Genomic DNA, 23,000 nt, shown 5'->3' on the forward strand with positions numbered 1-23,000 from the left:
CATTTTTTTACACTATTTTTTTTTACTTTTCACATGTGTTGACCCTGAATTTGGCCAACTGACACGGAGTTAAATTTGCCTGATGTGGACAAACACGTTAGAAAGAATGTGATGGCGAAATGATAAAGAACACAAAGGTTTATAGTGGTTCAGCCCCAGAATCTGGTAATAACCTACGTCTACTTGAATTGTTATTGATATAGGATTCAAAAGAGTGATCAAAGAACTAGGGTTCAATGAGTTTCACTCACTTCTGAAGAACAAGACAATGTATCAAATAGAATCACTCTAGTCTCAAATAATTCGAAAGCCAAAAGTCCCTTCCTTGAGCTCTCTTTCTCTATTTATAGGCTCAAGGGGGATTACATTAATTTGTTACAGATATTATTTCCTAAATAATCGGATACTTAGGAAATCATGAGAGTCAATTTCGGGATTGACTAAGATCTTTATAAAAGTATCATGAGGCACGCGGAACCTGCGACCACACTGGTCGCAGGTAAGCTTCGACTGTCTTTTGCTTGTAATATCTCTTCTGGTCGATACCCTAGCAGAATTCCGTCAAGTGTCAGCCACGTGTCCGCGAATTACTTGCCATGTCATTCGTGCCTGTTTTTTGGATAACAACATGTTTTTTTAAACTTTGTTGTTAGTTTGTTAATGTTGATTTTTTTACAAATTGGGCCTTGGTAATTTTTTTTAAAAAAAAACATTAATTTTTTCGATAATTAATTTTTTTTAATTATGACCCGAACTCGTGTGCCCTTAATTTTAAAATCCGAACCCGACTCAAATCATGTCGGGTTCGGATCGGATTTCACCCGAATTTGATGGGTTTTGCAAAAATTTGAGTTTTCGGGTTGCCGATTGGGCGGGTTTTTCGGGTCAAATGTTTACCCCTAAATAACGAGACAATATGTCATTTTTTTTAGCAAAAAATAGGAGTAATTGAAAAAAAAAATCACATTGTAAAATGAACTTTTTATCCTTTTTTTTTTAAATAATGTTTTTACTATATTTTTAATAAATATTTGTAAAGTTGTCTTTCTTACACACTTTATAATTGTCAAATTTTAAGACACGAATCAAATAAGTTTGACCCTTCCCATTAATATTTAGAATCTTTTTTGTTATTTGCATTTTGGGAATTTCTAACTTATTTTATATTATATTGAATTTGAATGTGTCTTATAACTTGTAAGAATTCGAAAGGGGGCCCACTATGCCAAAAGCGAAAGAAACTGTAATTCAAAATTTAAAGAAAGTTTTCGTATTCTATTTGTGAGACTTAGTATTTGAAATACAATAGATCGCAACGAGATGATGAAAAATTATCATGTTCGATTCTTTTGGGAGATGGATCGAGAATAATTCACTTATCCTACTAGTTCAATGTGATCATAAGCGTCTCACCCTGAGATGTAGATCATTCAAGGCACACATCATTAGCACACCTTTGTTTATTTGAAATACTATTTTGTAAAAAAATATCAAAAGAATACTATTTTAGAAAATGATTTTTTTTTAAAAAAAAACATATATATTTACACCAATTATTTGTAGTTAATTTGATGTCAAAAATATAACGAGAATTCTTAATTTGATGTCAAAGCCATGTTAATCAACTTGGTTTATCGAAGTTGTGTTTGATTAATCTGAATTTTTGCAGAATATTATTTTTATAGAGTTTAATTTGTTTACTATCTAATATTATTTATTTGCTTTTTTATTAATTCTTTTATTGTAAATATTAGGGGTATTTATCGGTTCACATCCAATATTTTTAAGTTTATCTGATCCTATCTAATTATTTATTGGATGTTGGATTTTTACAACCAAATGAATCAATCCAATTAAATTAACTTGTCTCAATGGATTCGATCTGATCCAATTATCCATTGGATTTGATCGGTTCTATCAATTGGATGTATTCCCCTACTTATTTATTGGATCATATTTAATCCATTTAATATTTTGGAGCATTTAATTACCTGAATTTGTTCAAATAATTCATAATATTATAAATAAAAATATTAATTTATTCAAAATGATACAACACCATACAAATTTAGCATATATTATAATCATAATCCTAATTATAAATAAATAAATATATTTTAAATATATATAATTAAATCGGTGCAGTTGTATTAGATTTTTTCATATATCATCTAACAACTGATCTGATATAATTTAAATATTAAAAAATTAGATTCGATCCAATCCAATAATAATTGGATATCCAATAATTAGACCAGACACCCCTAACAAATTTAGTTGTAATTTAAAGAATATATAATGGCATTGTAGGGACTTGGATATCAATATGTAGATTTGACGGGTAATCGAAAGTGTTAAATATGGTTACTAATATTTCACCCCATGTAAAGATTATTCTCATTCTCTTAGAAATATCAACATGTTATAAATGTTTCTGAAAAGACCATAAATTGTAAAGAATTATGAAAATACCATTTTATGTTTTCGGTCACTGCCAATTTCAAATTTTGGATAATTACCTAAACTACCGTAAAGTTGGGCTTAAGAATTTTCTTTTGGTATCATTTTGACTTAGTCAAGTGACCGAAAGATTGGACTTTTCTAATATTCTAATGGAAATTTATCTTCGAGTTCAAGGGTCTTTTTTTTACCACAAATATGAATAAACAATAATCTGGTTAAAATCTCTTGGGACACTCAAATTGAAATTTGTAGTTTATTGATACGTTTTCTAATGGAAATTCTCCTCCAAATTCTTAATTAAAGCTTAAACAAATTCATCTTTTAAAGGAAAAAGTAAAAATCCACATGATTCTTGAAAAGGTTGTGTGATTAAAAAAAAAACTATTACACAATGTTTTAATGTTATAAAATAGGAATTTCATTAAGTGATAAATTGGACATAAATTCGTTAGTGCATTTAACCTTATCTATTTAAAAAAGGAAAAAGAGAAAAAAGTAATTGACTTAATTAAAGTGGGTGAGGTGATAATTATTTGACTTTGGTCCAAATACATTTAGATATGTAGTAACAAATAGAATCTAACTGTATTAAATGATAAATTACAAATTTTATTTTTACTTTTCAAGCCAAATCTGTCTTTCTCTTCCTATTGGTGAAGATATATATATATATATATATATTTGTTAGAGTTTCAAACTTGATATTGGTTCGGTTGACTTAAATAAGAAATTAATTGTACATATACATATAAACAATAATATACCTTATTAAAAAAATACACTAATTAATTCCATAATTAGATTTCAATTCTCTTATATAGAGCAGCAAAACAAGATATAGTACATAGTAGATACTAAATCCATAAATAATGTTTTTTTTTTTTTAAATAATAATAATGCTTCAAAATGACAATTTAGACCATTTTAACTAAAAAGCAAATCAAATAAAAAAAATACAAAACAAGGAGGAGATTTTGGTCTTAGAGAAACATACAAAATTGCCACTTCATTCTTGTAATAACTAGTTTTTTTTTTTAATAAAATAATATATATAATTTTATGATAAAGGACATATATTAGAATAATGTATCTTCCATAAAAAGAAAAGAAAATATATATAGATGCATTAAAATTTTGTTTTTCTCTTTCCCCACATTGTATATGAGTTGTATATATATATAAATATATCCTTCGTTACTTGCAAGAGAGAATCACAAACATAGATACACAAATATATATATATATATATAGCTTATGATGAGAATTGAGAGTATCTAGCTCTAAATATATTTAAGTTAGTTATATATATAAACATATATATATATATATGAGGATGAGGATGATGATGATGAAGAAGAGGAAGATGTTGTTGTTATATTTAGGGTTTGCATTATGGTGGTTGTTGGTGGTGGCTTTGGGCGGAGAAGTAACCTACGACGGCAGATCTTTGGTCATCAATGGCCAACATACACTTCTTTTCTCTGGTTCTATTCATTATCCCAGAAGCACTCCTCAGGTACTTCATTATATATTATGGTATAACCAATTTTTGAGTTATTTCGGTAACTAAATAATTTTTTTAACGACGGTATACATTGTAGTCATGGAAGACATTGTTTAAATTTTTAAAATTTTTTGAATAGTTCACAGTGCCGCCGAAAATAGTTTATACGCGCATACAAAAAAATAAACATACGTGCAATAAGATATTTGAACTTTATTTTTGGCACTATAAACTATTCGAAATTTCTTAAAAATTTAAAAAATATCTTAAATGAGTACAATGTACACTCTCGGTGCAGCCACAAAAGTGGTATATATATATATATTACAATAGTATTCTCCAGTTTGAATACTACATATTCAAAATAGTCTATTTGGAACATATATATGTTGGCTTCTTCACCTAAATATATGTTATAACTTTGTAGTTATCAAACAATAATATTTAATCAAAACATTAACATTGTGATCAAAAGTATAAAAAAAAAATATTGAGAGAACAAATATTGAAATCATCTAATTCTCATTGTCTTGAGTAGTTGGCAATTAAGAAAAATATATTTTGTGTGTTTAATCACAATCTCAGTACGCCTAGTATTTAGTATATATGCCACAATTTTATATTTATTTAATTGGTTGATCGTGATGATTAAACAAGGAAAGTAGTTAAATGTTTTCACATTATGGTTATTAATTATATAAGATTAAAAAAATATTCATTTTTTACAATGGTCCAAGGACAAAATATAAGTCATATCAACAACGTGACTTATAAACTAGTACTATTATATATTATATATATTGGAGAAAATGAAAATGAACTTAATTATTATTCTAAATTTTATTTTGTCTACTATATTGTTTGTTTTTTCATATATATAAATCCAAGTCTCCTAACAAACCTTACACAACATCTCTTCCACGATATATATATATCTCTTTTATATAATAAGTGTGTAGATAACGGAAATTCTTGTTTTTAACGGTTTTTTATTTTTTTAATGTTAACTTTAACGGAATATTCTCATATTTAACAGAATATTCTTATATGTAACGGTAGTTTGTAAATACTTAAACTTAAGTAAAATAAAATAAATAATTAGAAAAATTAAAATAAGATATTTTTGAGATATTTTGCAATAATAATTATTTAAAAATAATAAAATCATACGTTTTATAACTTAAATAAAATTTAATTAAACTTAAACTCACCTAATAGAATAATATCATATTAAAGATATAATATAATATACTGTCAATTAGCAACAAATTACATTTTAAAACAACTAGCAAAAAATTTAAATTTAAAATCCACGTATAATATTTAATATTATATTAAACATATAATATTTAATCTCTTGTTGTCACTTCTAAATTCAAAAACTAGAACAAATATAAACTTAAACAAAAATAAATAAATTATTTAATTAAAATAAGATATTTATTTAAAATTTATATGACATTAATATAATTTTAATAAAAATAATTAATAAATTCTATAAATAAAACTAAGTAAGCTTGCATTGCAAGTTAATTGTATCTAGTATATATATATATATGTATACATAGTATATATATATATGTATACATAAATATTTATATATAAGTATTTTTCCTTTTTTTAAGAAAAAAATCCATAACTTTCTACAATGGATTAAATTATAATTAGAAATTAATGATTATTGTCTAATTCTAGCAAGATAAGAATCAAAATCAAAAGTAAGAAAATCAATTTTTGTGATATCATCCATTAAAATAGTAAGTAGTATTGTCATTTAAAATATAGTAAGTCAAATTTGTCTCTCATTTTGAATAATTTCTCTTTTGACAAAGAACTTTTATTCATGCATGGGGTGGTATTATCTAATATGAACTCCTCTAATGGAAATTAGAGAAATATTTTCTTTTCTTTTGTTTATTTGGAATTTTTTTAATGACAGGTTTGGATTAGAAACGACCAATTTTAATTATAAAAAAGAAAAAATTGAGTTCTTTCTTTTTTTATCTCCTTTCTTGGTAATTCTCCTGTTTCTCATAGTCCAAACATAACATTATTATATACTAAACAATTTTTATCTGAAAACCAATCAGAGTGTTGAGAATTTCTAACAAAGTATAAAATTCTTTATAAGATATCGATGTGTCTTAACACTATGTTTGGTAGGAATAAGAAATGGGTGAAAGAAAAGGATTGGAGGGAGAGTAGTAGAATGAGAGGTTGAATCTTTCATTCTCTCCAATAATGGAGGGATCCAAAAAAAAGACAAAAATATTATACAAATTACTTATATATCTTTTAAAAAAATTTAAAAAATAATAAATATTTTTATTAAAAATATAAAATAGTAATTTTAATAATTAATTTCCACTTCATGCTTCCAACTTCAACCGTAATACCAAACAACATAAAGGAGAGCAACTATCATCTTCATTCTTCCTAAATTCTCCATCTATCTTACCAAACATAGCCTAAATATCATTTTATAAAAAAATATCAAAATAAGACTATTATTTTTTTATTTTTTAAAAAAGTCTACTACATAAGCTATATCATGTGTGATTTCATCACTACAATAATGATAATAAAAACCTTTGCTTATTTTTTTTCATTATAATTACATATGGAACATCATGACTAATTTCTATATCCTTTGTTGGATTAATTATTTAATTATTTGTGTTTAATTTTGATTTGCAGATGTGGCAGTCTCTGATAAGTAAAGCCAAAGAAGGAGGTTTAGATGTAATACAGACATATGTGTTCTGGAACATCCATGAACCCAAACAAGGACAGGTCACTTTCAATTCCAAAAAAATTCTTAATCATTATTGTTCATCCATTTCCATATATATATATATATATATATATAAATATAGATATAGATAATCTTGGGAATTGTTATTTTGATTTTCTCAATTTTTCTTTTTTGGGACTGCTTTTATATTTTTGTTTTTTAAGCCTATTTGACTACATTAATAGGACCATTTTTAGTCACTTGTTTATTATTTTACAACATACAATTTTGGATTTTTTTTTTAATGTCAATAAGATAATATACTCAAAAACATTTTATACAAACAAAAAAAATAATAAAAAAATATGCTAATTCTGCATATGGTGCAATATATGGGTTTTGCAGTATGATTTTAGTGGAAGAAAAGACCTTGTAAGATTTATTAAGGAAATCCAAGCACAAGGCCTATATGCAAGCCTTAGGATTGGACCTTTTATTGAGAGTGAATGGTCTTATGGGTATGCCTAAAAATTACTAAAATCTCTCTCTTTTAACCTTCTTATTATTATTATAACAAAATTTTATTTTTGTAAAAAAGAAAGAAAAAAAAACTAAGCTTATTTGTTAAATTATTTCAATATATCTATTTCCACTAACAATTTTACCAAAAATTTGGTGATGTAGGGGTCTGCCCTTTTGGTTACATGACATTCCAGGCATTGTGTATAGAACTGAGAATGAACCCTTCAAGGTATAAAAAAAAAACAAAATATATGTAGTTTTTAATTGATATTTATTCCATTAGAATTATTTTCATATTTTTTTAGTAAACACTTGTAGATATTATTATTGTGTTGAACCAAACCACAGGAACAAATGCAAAGGTTCACAAATAAAATTGTAGACATGATGAAAGTAGAGAGGCTTTATGCTTCTCAAGGTGGACCAATTATAATGTCACAGGTAATTTCATTTCAATTTTACATTTGAAATACTTGTCATCTTATATAATGCAATTAATTTTAGTTAATTAAATTTGATTTAGATTGAGAATGAGTACAAAACAGTAGAAGGAGCTTTTCATGAGAAGGGAGTGTCTTATGTTGAATGGGCTGCATCAATGGCAGTGGGCCTTCAAACTGGTGTCCCATGGATCATGTGTAAACAGGATGATGCTCCTGACCCAATTGTATGTTTTCTTTTATTTATTTATTAATTAATTAATCCATCTATTATGTTTCTAAAATTTTGTTTTACCTTAATCAAAGTCCCTACCCATGAAAAAGAAAAAAGCAAAACTTCAATTTTATTATAATAATAATTTTTTACTGAATTTTTCGGAAACTAAAAATAGATTAAGAAATAAGAGCTAGGAAGAAAGGATCAAAGAGAAACAAACAGAGTTTTTACGTGGTTGGGACGTTAATGAGTCTTAGTCCTCGAGTGTATTGTATTAGATTTTAGAGAGTTAAAGTTTTGGCAGAGTAATTGCTTACAAAATAAAATATGGGATCCCCGCCACACTGCACAACTGGCCCTATTTATAGGCAGTCAAGTGTAGTGGGCTTGGGCTAGACTAATCCGGACCCAATAGGGATGTAATCACGGTTTACTCGCCAATGGAGTCATAATACAAATAATGTTACATAATAAAATATAGTAATATGGGCCCATTGGGCTGGCTTGGGCATGGCCAAGCCTTACAATTGCCCATAGTACGTTAGCTCGAGCTGGTCCGCGTGGGCTTCTAATGAGATCCTGGGGACATGATCTGTCAAAGTAGTGGAAGTACTGTTTCCTAGGAACAGTGTACGTTCCGTGTGTGCCATTTTCTGCAGGTTAGTTGACCAACTTCTATGTTTCTCGGGGACCTGTCAGCGTTAGGGAAGGACAAACTTGCCCTATCTGAACATTTGGTCCAGGTTCCTTTACTAATGTCCCGGTTCATTTACCGGAGTCCTGATTTGCTCACCAGGACAGTTCATTCTCGACAATGTCTATTCCCAGACTAGTGAACCTGCCACCTCTATTGGCATCCTGGAGGATACGAGTAGGTCGGGACCAGGAAGATGAGTTGGACCTGCACCTTGGTCCCGGTTCCTTTGTTATGGTCGCGTCCATCGAACGTTGTTGGGTTCATTGACGATTGAGCTATCAAGACTTTCTTCTTCCCTGTTCATCAGGCTCAGAATGGGCCTGTATCTCTTTGAGGGAGCCCATGGACACATTATGCCATGCCACGTTTTCCAACAGGGATAACAATAATAATACTAACATCACCCATTTCTGACAGCTAAATTTCAAATTTGACACACCAAAAAATCTCCTATGTTTTTTTGTTTTAAGGGTAGGAGACATAAGTGACTAAAAATGAAGAAGAGGAAAAAAAAACCAAAGGGTATTTAAATAAGCATTTCACACCACTAATTTCACCAAAAATTACAAGAGAAGTCTTTTGAAAAACATGTAAACTTTTTGGTTTAATGGAGGTAATGACCAAAAGAGGGTAAAATATAGGATTTAGCTATACAAGGACAGACATTAGTATTATAACATTTTACCATTATACCAATATCTCATATATTTGTACATACTTATTTCTTTTAGATTAATACATGCAATGGAATGAGGTGTGGAGAAACCTTTGTAGGACCCAACTCTCCTAATAAACCATCTCTTTGGACAGAAAACTGGACAAGTTTGTAAGTGCATGCTTATTTATTACAAATGATATAAATATATATATATATATATATATAATAAAACCCAGCATTTTCTTAAAGCTTCTTTTGTTTTGGTTTTAAGCTATCAAGCATTTGGTGAAGAAGAATACATTAGACCAGCAGAAGATATTGCCTTCCATGTTGCACTCTTCATTGCCAAAAAGGGAAGCTTTGTAAATTACTATATGGTAAGAATTTACTCAAATGTGGTGTCAAATGAATAATAGTCAAATGTTTTCTCTTCTGATAAAATGGGGTTCAAAATTTTAGTATCATGGGGGAACAAATTTTGGAAGAACTGCCTCTGCATTTGTTACAACCAAATATTATGACCAGGCTCCTCTTGATGAGTATGGTAAGTTTCAAGTACTAGTTTCTAATTCCTTTTTAGAATTGATATGAAATCTTATTGTTAAGCTTGTTTTTTTATTTGCCAGGTTTGATTAGTGAACCAAAATGGGGTCATCTTAAGGAACTACATGCTGCAGTAAAGCTTTGCTCAAAGACTTTACTTTCTAAAGACCAAACTACTTTTCCTTTAGATGAGCTACACCAAGTAAGATTACCAAACTACAATCTAGCTACTAAAATAGTCTCCCCTCTTTGTGATGATACTCTTTATGTTATGTTTCATTTATTTTTATATACTGATCATATATTATTACTGACATAGTTCATCATAGTTTAAGTATCTCAGCCTATAGCTACTAATTCCAATAATAAATTACTGACTTTATCATTTGTATACATTCTTATAAATTATATAATTATAAATGAGATAGCTGGTTATAGTGGAGTATAGAAGCTGAAAGTAACTCAAACTATGATGAACAACATCAATAATCAGTCAAAAAAATTCTTTCAACAAAGATAGTAATAGTTCAAAGGGTGTTTTGCAACAAAAAATGAATAGTAAAGGGAGTAAAACTTAACAAATGCAATAATTAAGAGGGATTCTTCTTTAGTTTAGGACATATTAGTGGTTGTACATATAACTGGTGTATCTTGTTTTTCAAGGCTTATGTGTATGGAGACTACAACTCAGAAGAATGTGTTGCTTTCCTAGTGAACAGACATAGCAAAGATGCCACTGTCCTCTTTCATAATGTCTCTTATTTTCTGCCTCGTGTGTCCATTAGTATCCTACCAGATTGCAAGTACATTGCTTTCAATACTGCCAAGGTAAAAAATAATGAACAGACATCACTGCATTACTTGATGAAATGCATGGATTTTTAACTAGCAGAACCTGTTCCTTTTTTGACAGATTAGTGCACAATATGGTGTGAGAACAATGGTACCAAGTGAAAAATTCGATTCGAAAGCGAGATGGGCAGTGTTCAAAGAGGCTATTCCAAACTTTGACACAACTTCAGTGAGAGCAAACATGTTACTAGAACATATGAACACAACAAAAGATGAATCTGATTATCTTTGGTACACTATCAGGTAACAACCCCTCAAATGTAGTAGCTTAACTTAGCTAAAATGGCCATATGCATGAGCTGTTGGAAAATAATCTAAGTGAGCCTACATATGTGATTCAATGTATAATTGTTATCATATTATGTATAGAAACCAAAAAGTAAAAAATCACTAATTATACTTTAGAATTATGGTCTCCTAAAAACTCTTTTTTAGTAGAAATACATATTATACAGGAAAACATATAACCCACAACCATCTTAGGATTTCTTGAAACACTCTGTATTCTCTTTTATTGTTTCTTGTTACTCTTAATGTTCTTGACATGGAAGATCTTGGGATTTATTAAGTACGAGTTAAAATTTATTTAGATTTTTATGTATTCTAAAGGCTTATGAATGCTTCATGTTTATGGATGAATTGAGAATTCTAATCCTATCCTAATGAGTAGCTAATGTGCTTGAACTGCAGATTTCAGCAGGATTCGCCGAATCCTCGTGCTTCACTCAGCGCATTTTCTGCTGGTCATGTTCTGCGCGCATTTGTAAATGGAAATTTTGTAGGCAAGAAAGCTTGTTCAGACTATCTTGAACTACTATTGTCATAAATATTGTCTAGAGTTTTTTTTCTTTCTTTTTTTTTTCCTTATTTTGTTTATCTACTATGCTTAGGAGCTGCACATGGTTCTCACCAAAATCCAAGTTTTTCATTTGAGAGTACCATTGCTTTAAGTAAAGGGGTGAACTATATCTCATTACTTAGTCAAACGGTTGGGTTAGTGGTATGAAATCTCAGCCTCCATTTCTGAATTTTGTTGCCTTTTTCTTTTGTTTTGTTACTAATAAGCTGAATTTTATTTCAACATAAAGGATTCAGGAGCTTATATGGAGAATAAGGCTGCTGGAATCCGTAGTGTAAATATTGATGATAAAGATCTTAGAAGTTACTCCTGGGGTTACCAGGTTAACATCTTTTTGTTATTTTTCAAACTTCATAGAGCATTTTGACACTGTCCTTTGCTAAATCTTATGTTGGTACTAAAATTATTGTTTAACTATATTATTACGAAGGTTGGGTTGGTAGGTGAGAAACTAAAAATTTATTCAAAAGTTGGAGCAAGAAAAGTTCAATGGAACAAGCTTGGAAGCTTGACTAATCAAACACAACCACTCACATGGTACAAGGTATCAACACTGGTTTTGTGTAGTAATGTAGTAGAAAGGAGAAAAAATATAGTAGTAAAAGTAATAATGAAGAGATTCTTTTACCGTTTTCCCTTGGCAGATTGAATTTGATGCACCAGCTGGAAATGATCCTCTTGCATTGAATCTTGGTTCAATGGGAAAAGGTCAAGCTTGGGTCAATGGTAAAGGCATTGGTCGGTATTGGGTCTCTTTCCACACACCTAAAGGAAGTTCATCTCAAACATGGTAAAATGAGACCTCTAACGAGTTTTCTACATATATTTTTATGGCTTTCGATTTTGCCCTTTTTGGGGACAAATCTCATTTGTACTTTAGACTTTATCTTTTGTAATTATATTTAGATTTAATATACCTTGAATTTCGTTTTATGTACTTAGGCTTCAAATAATTAGCAACCGTGTAATCTCCATGTCTTTTATAAGTTCATATATGCACCTAAAATATTTTTAGTTAGAAAGTTGATGTTGTGATTTTGATACATGTTAGGAAATGTGTTTAGTGTTAATTACTCAATCTCAATAGACTAACATATTATTTTCAGGTACAATGTTCCTAGGTCCTTCCTCAAGCCTAGTAGGAACTCGTTGATACTTTTAGAAGAAGAGAATGGGAACCCACTTGGGATATCTGTGGACAGAGTTTTAAGAACAAGAGCATGTGGACTAGTATCTGAATCACATTTACCCCCAGTGAGTTCATGGCTAGAAGAGAAGCAAAGAGAAGGAAAGAACAATAAATATCGCACTCGCAAAGGGGTGTCGCCGTCCATTCAACTCCGTTGTCCTCAGAGAAAGAACATTTCCCAGATCTTATTTGCAAGCTATGGAAACCCTTCTGGTAATTGTCAAAGCTATGCCCAAGGAAGCTGCCATGCATTTAATTCCAAAACAATTGTAGAACAGGTAAGATTTCCTCCTCCATTATTGTTCAAGCTTCATAATTGTTAAAGTTTCAAAGAATATGAGCTGTTATATAATCCACATTCCCATGTTGAGATAGATTTCTTGGTTATGTAATGTAAAATTTTCAGGCTTGTTTGGGAAAGGAGAGCTGTTCCATCTCAGCAACAAGTGAAAATTTTGGGGATCCATGTCCAGGACTACCCAAAACTCTGGTGGTTGATGCACAATGCAAATGAAGTAGCATAGGATAAAAGTGTAAACAGATACTCTTAAAGGGATTGCCTATTCAATTTTTTTTTCTTACCAAATGATAATTGGCTATAGAATATAAATGTCAGTCCAGGCTTCTACCAAGTAAAAGAAATGAAAGAAGGCAATAATCACAAATGAGTTGGCATCTTAATGCTCAAGTAAAAGCAATCATGGGAAACCGATACAATCTTTATAGTTTGTAAATCTTGCTCAAGAAAAAACTTACATTTACATTGATGTTTGATTTCCTGGAGCTAGAAGACTGAAACAATCTGACAATTTTCAAGGTTACAAAGAATTAGCAATCACCAGTTACATTTCCCCCCGAAACTAGGCTCCCCTAACCCAAGATATTTGGGGAGAAAAAAACAATATCGATTATGTCCAGGAGAGACTCGAATTTCAAATCTTATGGGAGCAAACCATATACCTGACCATTTGAGTCACCCCTCTTCGATATCATTTATTACATTTTCTGAAGTGGTATTAGTTTCCACAATCTTTCTCTTGACAGATTTTTTCCCTTTTGCATTAGAAAAATGAGATGGCAGAATTGCCTTTTGTGACGGTAATTCAGCAATAAAAAGCAGAGTCTGAGCCCATCCAGCATACTTGCCATATTTGTTCACAAATGCCTCTGCCACACGGCTGCACAGCTTAGGTGTCAAGCGAGCACCGGCCAACTCTGGTAGCAGGTGTCTTGTAGCAATCTTTCTCAACCACAATGAGCAAAAACAATTTTAAGTCAGAACTTATTGAACTAAAAACTCAGAAAACAGTAAGATGAAACTTTAAGCACTCAACTGCATAGACTTTTTCCTTCTTTATTTTATTTACTTGGCTAGATATTCAATCAATGGATGTTTGACAAAACTAGGAGGACTGTGAGATGTTTTTTTTTTACTTTACTTTCAAAGAATACTCAAGGGATTGAAATTTCGGCCCTAATCAACCTTGCAATCTTTAAGAAGCATTAAACTCTTATAATAGTCATTCTGATTCACCAAAAACAGGTCTGTTGCCATGGCCATAGATCCCCAAACTATAAAAATAAACCATGTTTATTGTTTTGAAAGTTTATCATCTTAACATAAACATAATAACATGAATAAGGATTACTGTGTGACAAGTGATAAAGTAATTGTACCTGCCAAACGTGTGTGTCTACAGGAATGGCATGGTGTTGGTCAAGAGAGAAGAGAGCTATGCAGGCTGCTACTTTAGGACCAACTCCAGGCAAAGTTAAAAGGGCATCAATGGCCTCGTCAAGATCTACTTTACGAAGAGACAAAAGCCACTCTACGCCTCCACCATGTTTCGATTGCAGCGCCTTTACCGTACCAGTAATATATTTAGCCCTGGTTTATTCACCACACCAAAGATTTAGACTAAAAAATTAAAGGGACAAGTCCTTCACTGAGGTTAGAAATATATTCATGATCCAATCGTATGAAAGCAAAGTTTCAACAATTGAAATCTTCATGAATGATGAAACCATTATATCTAAAACACAATTAGGCAGAAAAGAAAGTATGTACTTTTGATAAGATCTATAGATTCTAAGTCAAAATGAATTGGTAATGAGTGGTGTAACCTATGGATGTAAATGTAATAGTATGTACTTTTAGATAATGAGTGGTGTAATCTATGGATGTAAATGTAATAGTATTCTCACTTCCATTCTATGCAAGCACCAATCTTGAACTAGATTGCTATTATTTTGGACTGGATGCTGGTTCGAGCAATTAGGTTCTGATATCATGATCGAGAAAGTTCCAATTCAAAACCAATTGACAATAGTGCCATAGTCAGGGAAATGTACAAGAATGATGTTTTCATAGGCACTTCCCTAATGGATATGCATGCAAAATGTGGTGAGATTGTAGACTCAAAGAATGTGTTTGACAGAATGAATCATAGAATAATTGTAACTTGGACATCTATCATAGCAGGATATGCTCGCAAGGGACTTGGTGAGGAGGCCATAGAGCTCTTCCGAGCTATGAAGAGGCGAAACATTATGATCTTATGAATTAATATTCTTAGAATAACATTATATATGTAGTCAATACTTCAATTATTGACCAAAACCCAACATAAGTAAGAACAACCTACAACGCAAAGTTCACTTAAACAAATGGAAGAACTAAAACAAGGAACCACCACCAACCTATAACCAAAACCGGCCTCTCTAAGCTCTTGCTCTGCTACTGTTGACAATCGTTCCAAAGATGGAAACTCGTGGAACTCAAAACCTTCAATGGTCCCTAAATAATTCCCCAATGACGAAATAAAATTCACCATCTTCGTTATTCTCTGAATGTTGTTGTTAGATGAACAAAGAAACTGCATCAAACACTCCAGTGGGTCTTGCCTGAGCACACGTGCACCACCCAAATGTCCAGCCAACTCGGCGAACCTCGAGTCCGAAGCCGAAAACACCTCCCAAACGTCACTAAGGCAAATACCCACATTGAGAAAATCCCTCAAAGCCACTAAAGCCTCGGCTTCGGAGGAGGGAGAAGAAGTACGGTGAAGGCAGTAGGAAACGTCGCCGTTTGTTAAGTGCTTGAGAGAAACCAGATGAGGCCCAACGGCTCCGGTGTACTGAAGAGGCCCGGTTTGTTTCCACCTGAAGGTTTGGCCCGTGGGGAACGTCAGAGGCAAGGAAAGCTCGGATTTTGAGAGATTGAGAGGAGCCCATTTTGTGATTGGGGTTGAGGTGGGTTTAAGGAGGCTTTTGGGTATTTTGGAGATGAGTTGTGGGGTTGGAGGAGTTAAGGGAGGAGATGGAATGGGTGTAGTCGTCGGCATCGTCTTCTTCTTCATGATTGGGGCTGTGCTCAGTTTCAATGCGTGCATGAGAATGCGATATTTTCTGGAATTTGGAATTTGATCTCTACAACCCTCTCTCTCTCTCGTTGCCTCGACTTGCTCTGAACCCCTCTCTCTCGCTCTCTCTCTCTCTGTCGTTGCCCCTGCTTCTGTCCCGAGTTCTGGCGAGGTTCCACCGTAAGGGAGAAAGAGACTACTAGACTAACATGGGCCATCGACCAGGAATTCAGGAAAGTCCGGCCCATAACATTTCTGTCTACGTAAATTAAATTTCATCTTTTATGCTAGATAAGTTAGCCAAATTTGGTAATATAGGTTACTATTCTAAATATATAATAATTTCAATTTTTTAGACAAAAATACTCATGGTATTCAAACACTTATTTTATTTATCTCTCAGTTCAAGCGCTCTCTAACATCTCTCACTCTCTCTCATTTAATATTGTAGATCTCGAAAAAATATCAAAATTAAAAAAAAAAACATCTGAAACGGACATTTGAGTGAAAAAATATGAACCAATAAAATTTTCGTCAAATTTCAGTGCAGGGTATTGAAATTGCATCGAAAAAGTATCGTTTTGACAAAAAATCAAGTTTTCATGATTGCATCACAAAAGCATGAAACACTATCGATTTTGCATCGAAAAAATATCGTTTTGGCAAAAAAAAAACAAGTTTTCATGATTGCATCACAAAAGCATTGAAACACCATCGATTTTTCATCGAAAAAGCATCAGTTTGGCCAAAATTCAAGTTTCATGATTGCATCGTAAGAGTATCGAAACACCAACGATTTTTCATCGAAAAAGCATCGCTTTTGCAAAAAATCAAGTTTCATGATTGCATCGCAAGAGTATCGAAACACTATTGATTTTGCATCGAAAAATCATTGTTTTGGCCAAAAAAATCAAGTTTTCATGATTGTATCGCAAGAACATCGAATAGCTGACATGACAAAATTGTTTGAAGATCTCAACCATAAAGTTTCTATTGTGATTCTTATTCTTAATATTGATAACGTTTTGATCATTGGGAATGATGTAAGGAAATTATCAATAGAAAAATAAATGGTTAGCTGAACATTTCTAAATATTAGATTTAGAAAATCAAAGAATGGTCTATTCATTTTGTACGCCCTGGTTTTCCCACGGGCTGATTAGCAAGGCGAGCTTCTGACTAATCGTAGTTATCTCATGAACTCCCCTGAAACCGGAGCTTCTGTCATTAGCTCGAGGAATCCCGAAGGGCTCGCCTCCATTTTCCAAGACTGGAGCAGGCCCTCTGAAGGCCGAAGGTCGAGTCCAGCATGCAGCTCGCGGTACGAGCTGAGCATGGAGCTATGACCCCTTGAGAAGTAAACACACGCAAGGTAAACGTGCATATAGCAAGCATCACGTGTCTGATATCCCCCTGACTTCTCGGACATGCAGCAGGAACGTGCGTGTTCAGACACCCACGGTGGGGTTGGGCCAGGCGGCCCATTACTTCCTTACCTATTGATTTGACCATACTTATGTGTCAGGTTTAGGAATTAATCATGAATGTCACAGAATTGATACGACAAGTAAGAAGGTCACGGGATGACCTCCCTACCAACTTCCAGGTGCCTTCTCCTATAAATATGGAGACCCTGGGAGTTGATAGGGGTTGGAAAAATAATCCCTTGTAAGAAATACTTTGTAACCAAATACTCAGTATAGATCAATAATATTGACTAGTGGAGTAGAAGGATTTTAACCTTCGAACCACTTAAAAACCGTGTCTTGAGTCACCCCTTTCGTCCCCTAAGATCATACATCTATTTCGGTTCACATTTAGCACTAATCATTTTCTCTCATTCTCTTAATTACCTGTTGGCGAAGAACCGCGTCAATACATTTAAATCTATAGAGATTGAAAGAACAATCTTTTGGCACTATCTCAATCGACTTACGCTTAAATACTTTAGTTTACAAAAGTCCAAGAAATGTTTTTTGTCTTCTCGATCAGGAGGATGTATTATCTAAATAATAATATTCATTTATTACTTTACTAGAAAATAAGGACATGAGATAGTACTCCTACAACTCTGATGGGTTGTTTAATGTATCGAATGTTATGTCTTCGAATTAACATTTGGGCCAGCAGTTGTCAATCAAATGATGGATTGAGTGAGTCATTGAATAATTATATGGACTTAGTTTTTTTTTTTTTTTTTGAGTATTTTGAATATAATGGAGATTATATGTTTGTGTATTTAGGAAGTGACCTAAAATCCCAAATGATAAAACTGATTTTAAACCAAGTAGAAATCTTCAAAGATTGATATCAGAATCAGTTTCCATAACTGTGGAAGAGACACATTAATCTGGAAATGTATTGGACATTTCAGATTTATATGTTTCACCATAGAAGCCGAAATGTAATAGCTACGAGCAGTTAAATAGGCTATTTGATTTAATTGAGTTCTTTTGCCATTTTGGAAAGAGATTTAGACTAGAATAAACTACTAGTATCTCATTGCGAAAGCAATGGAGATACACCTATTCTAGAAGAGCTAGAAATCATGAGAGGGTATAGCACATAAAATGAAGTATCATTTAAATTCTAGACAATTTTACATAATTGATGTAATGATCTTGAAAATAGCTTCAAAACTGTTAACAAATACTTTATTAGACAAATTCGTCAAGGATAATGTGATTGACACATTGAGAGAGATGCCTCAATTTACTTTAGGGCAAGTGGGAGATTGTTGGGAATAATGCTCTTAAAACAACTGTAGTTGACAAATGTTTAAAATGAAATAAATAATTGAATTGAATTATTATATATATAGACTATGTCCGATATTATGTTGATAATATTAAGTAAATATCATAAAATTTCAAAGTTTATCTATGTGGTATTAATCTCATATTGGTATGCGCGCTTGCCTGCCCAAGCTCGCGCCCCTGCCGCACCCAGCCTTGCCTGGGCCCGCACCCCTACCGCGCCCAGCCTGCCTAGGCTCGCGCCCAGTCGTACCTCGTGCCCACCTACGCCCGGCCGCACCTCGTGCCTTGCGCACACGCCGTGCCTGCCGCACACCAAGGTCGTGCAACACCGTCACACCCTTGCCGCCACCCACATTGGTACACACCTAGGGTTTGTATCTTACAAACCCTGATGTGTTGTTGCCATAATTGTTTTAATTATTCATTTAATTAAAAATCTGAAATTGAATTAAAACAGTTTTAATTTTGAAATTTCTTTCATTGAAATAATATTGATTATTTTACTTAATTAAAAATGTTTTAATTGTTCTATTTCATAATTAAAATATCCAAAATTTAAATTATTATCAATTTTAATTTATTAAAATTAATTTTTTATTTATTTTTGAATTAAATTATTCAAATTCAAATTGGGCCTTAGAAACTATTTGGGTGTTAAAACCTAAAGTTTAATTAATTTAAAATTTTGTTTAAAACAATTAAAAAGTTTATAATTCAAAGTGGATATGGAAAGGGAAAATTCACTATTCATACTTAATAGTGTCTAATATTACTAAAAAATCATAGCACTATTATTATTAGGGGTGTTCATAAAACCGCCCACACCGCACAAACTGCCCACACCGCACCACATCGCACCGTAATTTGCGGTTTGTATTTTTGCCAAACCGCGCGGTGCGGTGCGGTGCGGTTTGCGGTTTTAAATTTTATAAATGTGGTTCAAACCACACCGCACCGCATCATTATATATATATTTTTTTAATTTTACTACATTTAAAGTTAATGCATAAATATTTATATAGCATAATATAATATACACAATATCTAGAAAGAAATATAATGTTTCATAGGATGCTAACACATATTCTACTTCAATCTAAAGATATTCTTCCTTAATTAAAATAATATTTACTTTTATATTACAATTTTTATTTGTTATTAGTTTGTTATATTTTTATTATTTTACTTAAAGTTTATTAGTTTGTTGTACATTTAATTATTTTGTTAAATACTCTATGGTTATGAGATTTATTATGAATCTTTCTTAATTATAATATTTAATTGTTAAATTATTTGGCGATAGGTATAAACTGCCCAAACCGCACCGCACCGCACCGCATTTTTGCGGTGCCGTTTATGCGGTTTGAGGTCTATGTGGTGCGGGTTGCGGTTTGGAAAATTGTTCAAACCGCATATACGGTGCGGTCCAAAAAATTAGAGAAAAACCGTACCACGAACACCCCTAATTATTATTTTCAATTTGATGCTAAACATTCATCTCATACCCAAAATACCCCTTCCATTATATCAATAATCCTAAAACCTTATCTTCCTCTCTCTCTCATTCTCATGAAATCCTCCCTAAAACCCATAGAATCGTATGATTTTCTTGCTGAAATCGTTGTTAGTCATCTCCATTGTTTTTGTGAAGTTGCCAATATGAAAAAAAACATCTATTTTGAAGATTTTTGGAGGAGAAAAATCATGGGTAAAAAGATTGTTCATTTTATGTGTTGGGTATTGTTTGTTTACATAATTTTGGCTATTTCGAACAGATCTGAGCCTATATTGGTGTGTTTTTTGGGTTTTTTAGAGAGATTTTGCGATCTGTATTTTTCTGGGTTTTCTGTAATTTTTTTGTTCGATAAGAGCTCGATAATGATTCAATAGGGGCTCGATGGTATGTAGAAGAATGTTATTTTATGAGCCCAATGTTGCTCGATATAGTTCGATAATAGCTCGATAGTTTTACGCTTTGTTGCTCGATTGTGCTCAATGGAAACTCGATAAGGGTTCGATTGGACTATAAAATATTTGGTCTAGTTGTTTTCTCGATACGTGCTCGATAGGGTTTGATGAAGGTTTTGGTTAGATTTTATGTTCGATTTAAGAACTTTTATCTCGATACAAACTCAATAAGAGCTTGACGAGGGCTTGATAGAGTTCGATTGAAGCTCGATAATATTCTTTTTCATGAATTTCTGAAAAATTGACAGTTTTTTTGACAATTTCAATATTTTTTTTCTAACATAGGTTCCATTGTCTACATTTTTGTATTCTACAATGGTGTTTGGGAATTACAAGGGAATAAATAGATTTTCAAGGGCCCTCAATGTATGGTGATATCGATGGAGGATATTGTAACGTACTTGCAACTTCTTGACATATTGCACAAGGAACTTAAAGTTGATAAACAAATGTATGGGTTGAAATTGGAGGTTCCTTACACACGCGGTGACCAACCGTTTACACCCGTTCATGTTGAAAGTGATCTTGGTGTCCGTACATTCTTAGGAGTGACATCTAAAGAAATGTTAGCCTTGTGTATCACTCCTGTTAAAAAGATTGTCATTACAGATCCATATTCTACTCCCGGACCTGAGGGAGCAGCTAGAACTTTAGGATATCCTATTGGTGACCAGAGGGACAACCAGTATGCGTACAATAGTATAAATGGAATTATTATAGTAATTTCTACCATTATAGTAGTTTATTCACTTTTGTTGTATGTATATAAACAAACCCTTAATATTTAATTAAAAGTTAATTGTATATATATGGGTAAATACTCATTTGATACATTTTGTTTTATTAATATGACCAAATTGCACTCAATTATATGAATTTCAAATTTAAATTTAATTACTTAAATACATATAACTTAGTACAATTTTGTTATATTAATAAAATTTTATCGTTCAAATTTTGAGTATAGGATGCCAAATATGTATGATTTCAAATTACAAGGTGCCAAATAAACATTATTAAATGTTGGAAATGAGGATAAATTTCCCAGTTCAAGAACCTCAAATGAATCTCGGAAAATCAGAGATGAATCTAAGAACACAAATCAGTAAGACTAATTATCAAACAATTAGAAAACGAAAAATATGAAAGCATAAATCAACACAAGTATATATACTGGTTCAGAACAAGATCAATGTGATCTTGAACCTAATCCAGTTTTAGGAACCACTATCTCTTCTTTATTCAATCAATGAAATGAGTACAAGACTTCAATGGAGCTTCTTGGAACAATCTTGGATCAAACTCTCTAAACACTCAATCTCACAGGTGTTTTCCTCTCAATCCCTGAGCAAGCACTTTCCCAACAGTTGTGCTTCTCAATACAGTTCCCCAAACCCAGCTCTCACAATCTTTCTCAATACTCAATCTTGATTTCCACACTTGAGCTCTCTCGTCTAATCTGGCTTTTCTGTAGTTTCATCTGTGTAGTGCTCTTCACTGTGTTCTTCTCTCTACATTTTTCTCTCTCTGTTTTGTTGTGTCTTATAACAAGTGAAACCCACAAGTCCTTTTATAGACCAAGGACTGAAAGCTAATGAGGTTTGTTATGATTGTTGAGAACCAAACAACTCATTAACAGAATTAGTTGGGATTCTGAGAAACTATTCACACATTAAACATAAAGTACTAAGTATGTATTTCGATAAAACACAATATATCAAATTTTTATACACTCTATATATAATATAGATAAGATATATTTATACAAATATTTTCATATACATTTAAAAAAAAACAAAAAAACTATCACTTTTATTGCACATATAAATGCAGACAACCCACCCAAAAACCAGGCTTCTCTAATGGGATCTCTCACTATTTATTTATTTTCCTATCGTTGTCTTATGGCATCTCCAACAACCTGCGTTGTTCAAAAGTTCGAATTCCCATAGACTCAAAAACATGGAGCTACTCGGAGGTCTCGGGCCAAAAATTTAAAAAAAAAATGGAAATAGTATAATTTTAACATTATAATTCATAATAATGCAATATACACACCAATTTACTATTTCATCTCTAATACATTACTTTAGATACTGCATTAATTAATTACACCAAAAGCACTTGGCACAACACTGCAGCACCAATCTAATTTGGTGATGTGTATAGCTCTTGAACGGAGTGGCCATTATAGCACCATAAATATATGCCTTTTGTTCTACTATATATCAGG

The 23,000-nt window shown here is 32.0% G+C and overlaps 2 protein-coding genes across 7 annotated transcripts in view; one reads left to right on the forward strand and one right to left on the reverse strand.

Annotated features, from left to right (window-relative positions):
• The first annotated feature begins 1,222 nt into the window (after nucleotides 1-1,222).
• Nucleotides 1,223-13,271, forward strand: LOC133805443 (beta-galactosidase 16). The gene is made up of 21 exons (XM_062243628.1): nucleotides 1,223-1,243; nucleotides 2,311-2,341; nucleotides 3,891-3,979; nucleotides 6,665-6,760; nucleotides 7,107-7,219; nucleotides 7,386-7,452; nucleotides 7,572-7,664; nucleotides 7,747-7,890; nucleotides 9,309-9,403; nucleotides 9,507-9,612; nucleotides 9,695-9,779; nucleotides 9,862-9,980; nucleotides 10,442-10,606; nucleotides 10,692-10,873; nucleotides 11,321-11,412; nucleotides 11,521-11,630; nucleotides 11,719-11,811; nucleotides 11,920-12,033; nucleotides 12,134-12,279; nucleotides 12,596-12,956; nucleotides 13,085-13,271. Exons 1-21 carry the CDS (start codon nucleotides 1,223-1,225, stop codon nucleotides 13,190-13,192), a joined length of 2,430 nt encoding a protein of 809 aa, XP_062099612.1. The 3' UTR covers nucleotides 13,193-13,271.
• Nucleotides 10,377-23,000, reverse strand: part of LOC133807292 (N-glycosylase/DNA lyase OGG1) — a 77,119-nt gene continuing 64,495 nt past the window's right edge. The window contains exons 1-5 of one of the 6 annotated variants that reach the window (XR_009879255.1): nucleotides 15,379-16,198; nucleotides 14,356-14,566; nucleotides 13,639-13,918; nucleotides 13,435-13,480; nucleotides 10,377-10,567 (exon numbers count right to left, since the gene is read on the reverse strand). Coding sequence is in view for 2 of the 6 variants with exons in the window: in XM_062245525.1 (XP_062101509.1) it covers nucleotides 13,652-13,918; nucleotides 14,356-14,566; nucleotides 15,379-16,070 (1,170 nt within the window). In the remaining 4 variants the exon portion in view is untranslated. Of the gene's footprint in view, nucleotides 10,599-13,379; nucleotides 13,919-14,355; nucleotides 14,567-15,378; nucleotides 16,199-23,000 lie in introns of those variants that run through there. The other 5 variants (XR_009879254.1, XR_009879253.1, XR_009879252.1 and 2 more) reach the window with 5 other exon arrangements.

The sequence above is a fragment of the Humulus lupulus genome, chromosome X (genome assembly GCF_963169125.1).
Source record: "Humulus lupulus chromosome X, drHumLupu1.1, whole genome shotgun sequence".
Taxonomy (NCBI): Eukaryota; Viridiplantae; Streptophyta; class Magnoliopsida; order Rosales; family Cannabaceae; genus Humulus; species Humulus lupulus.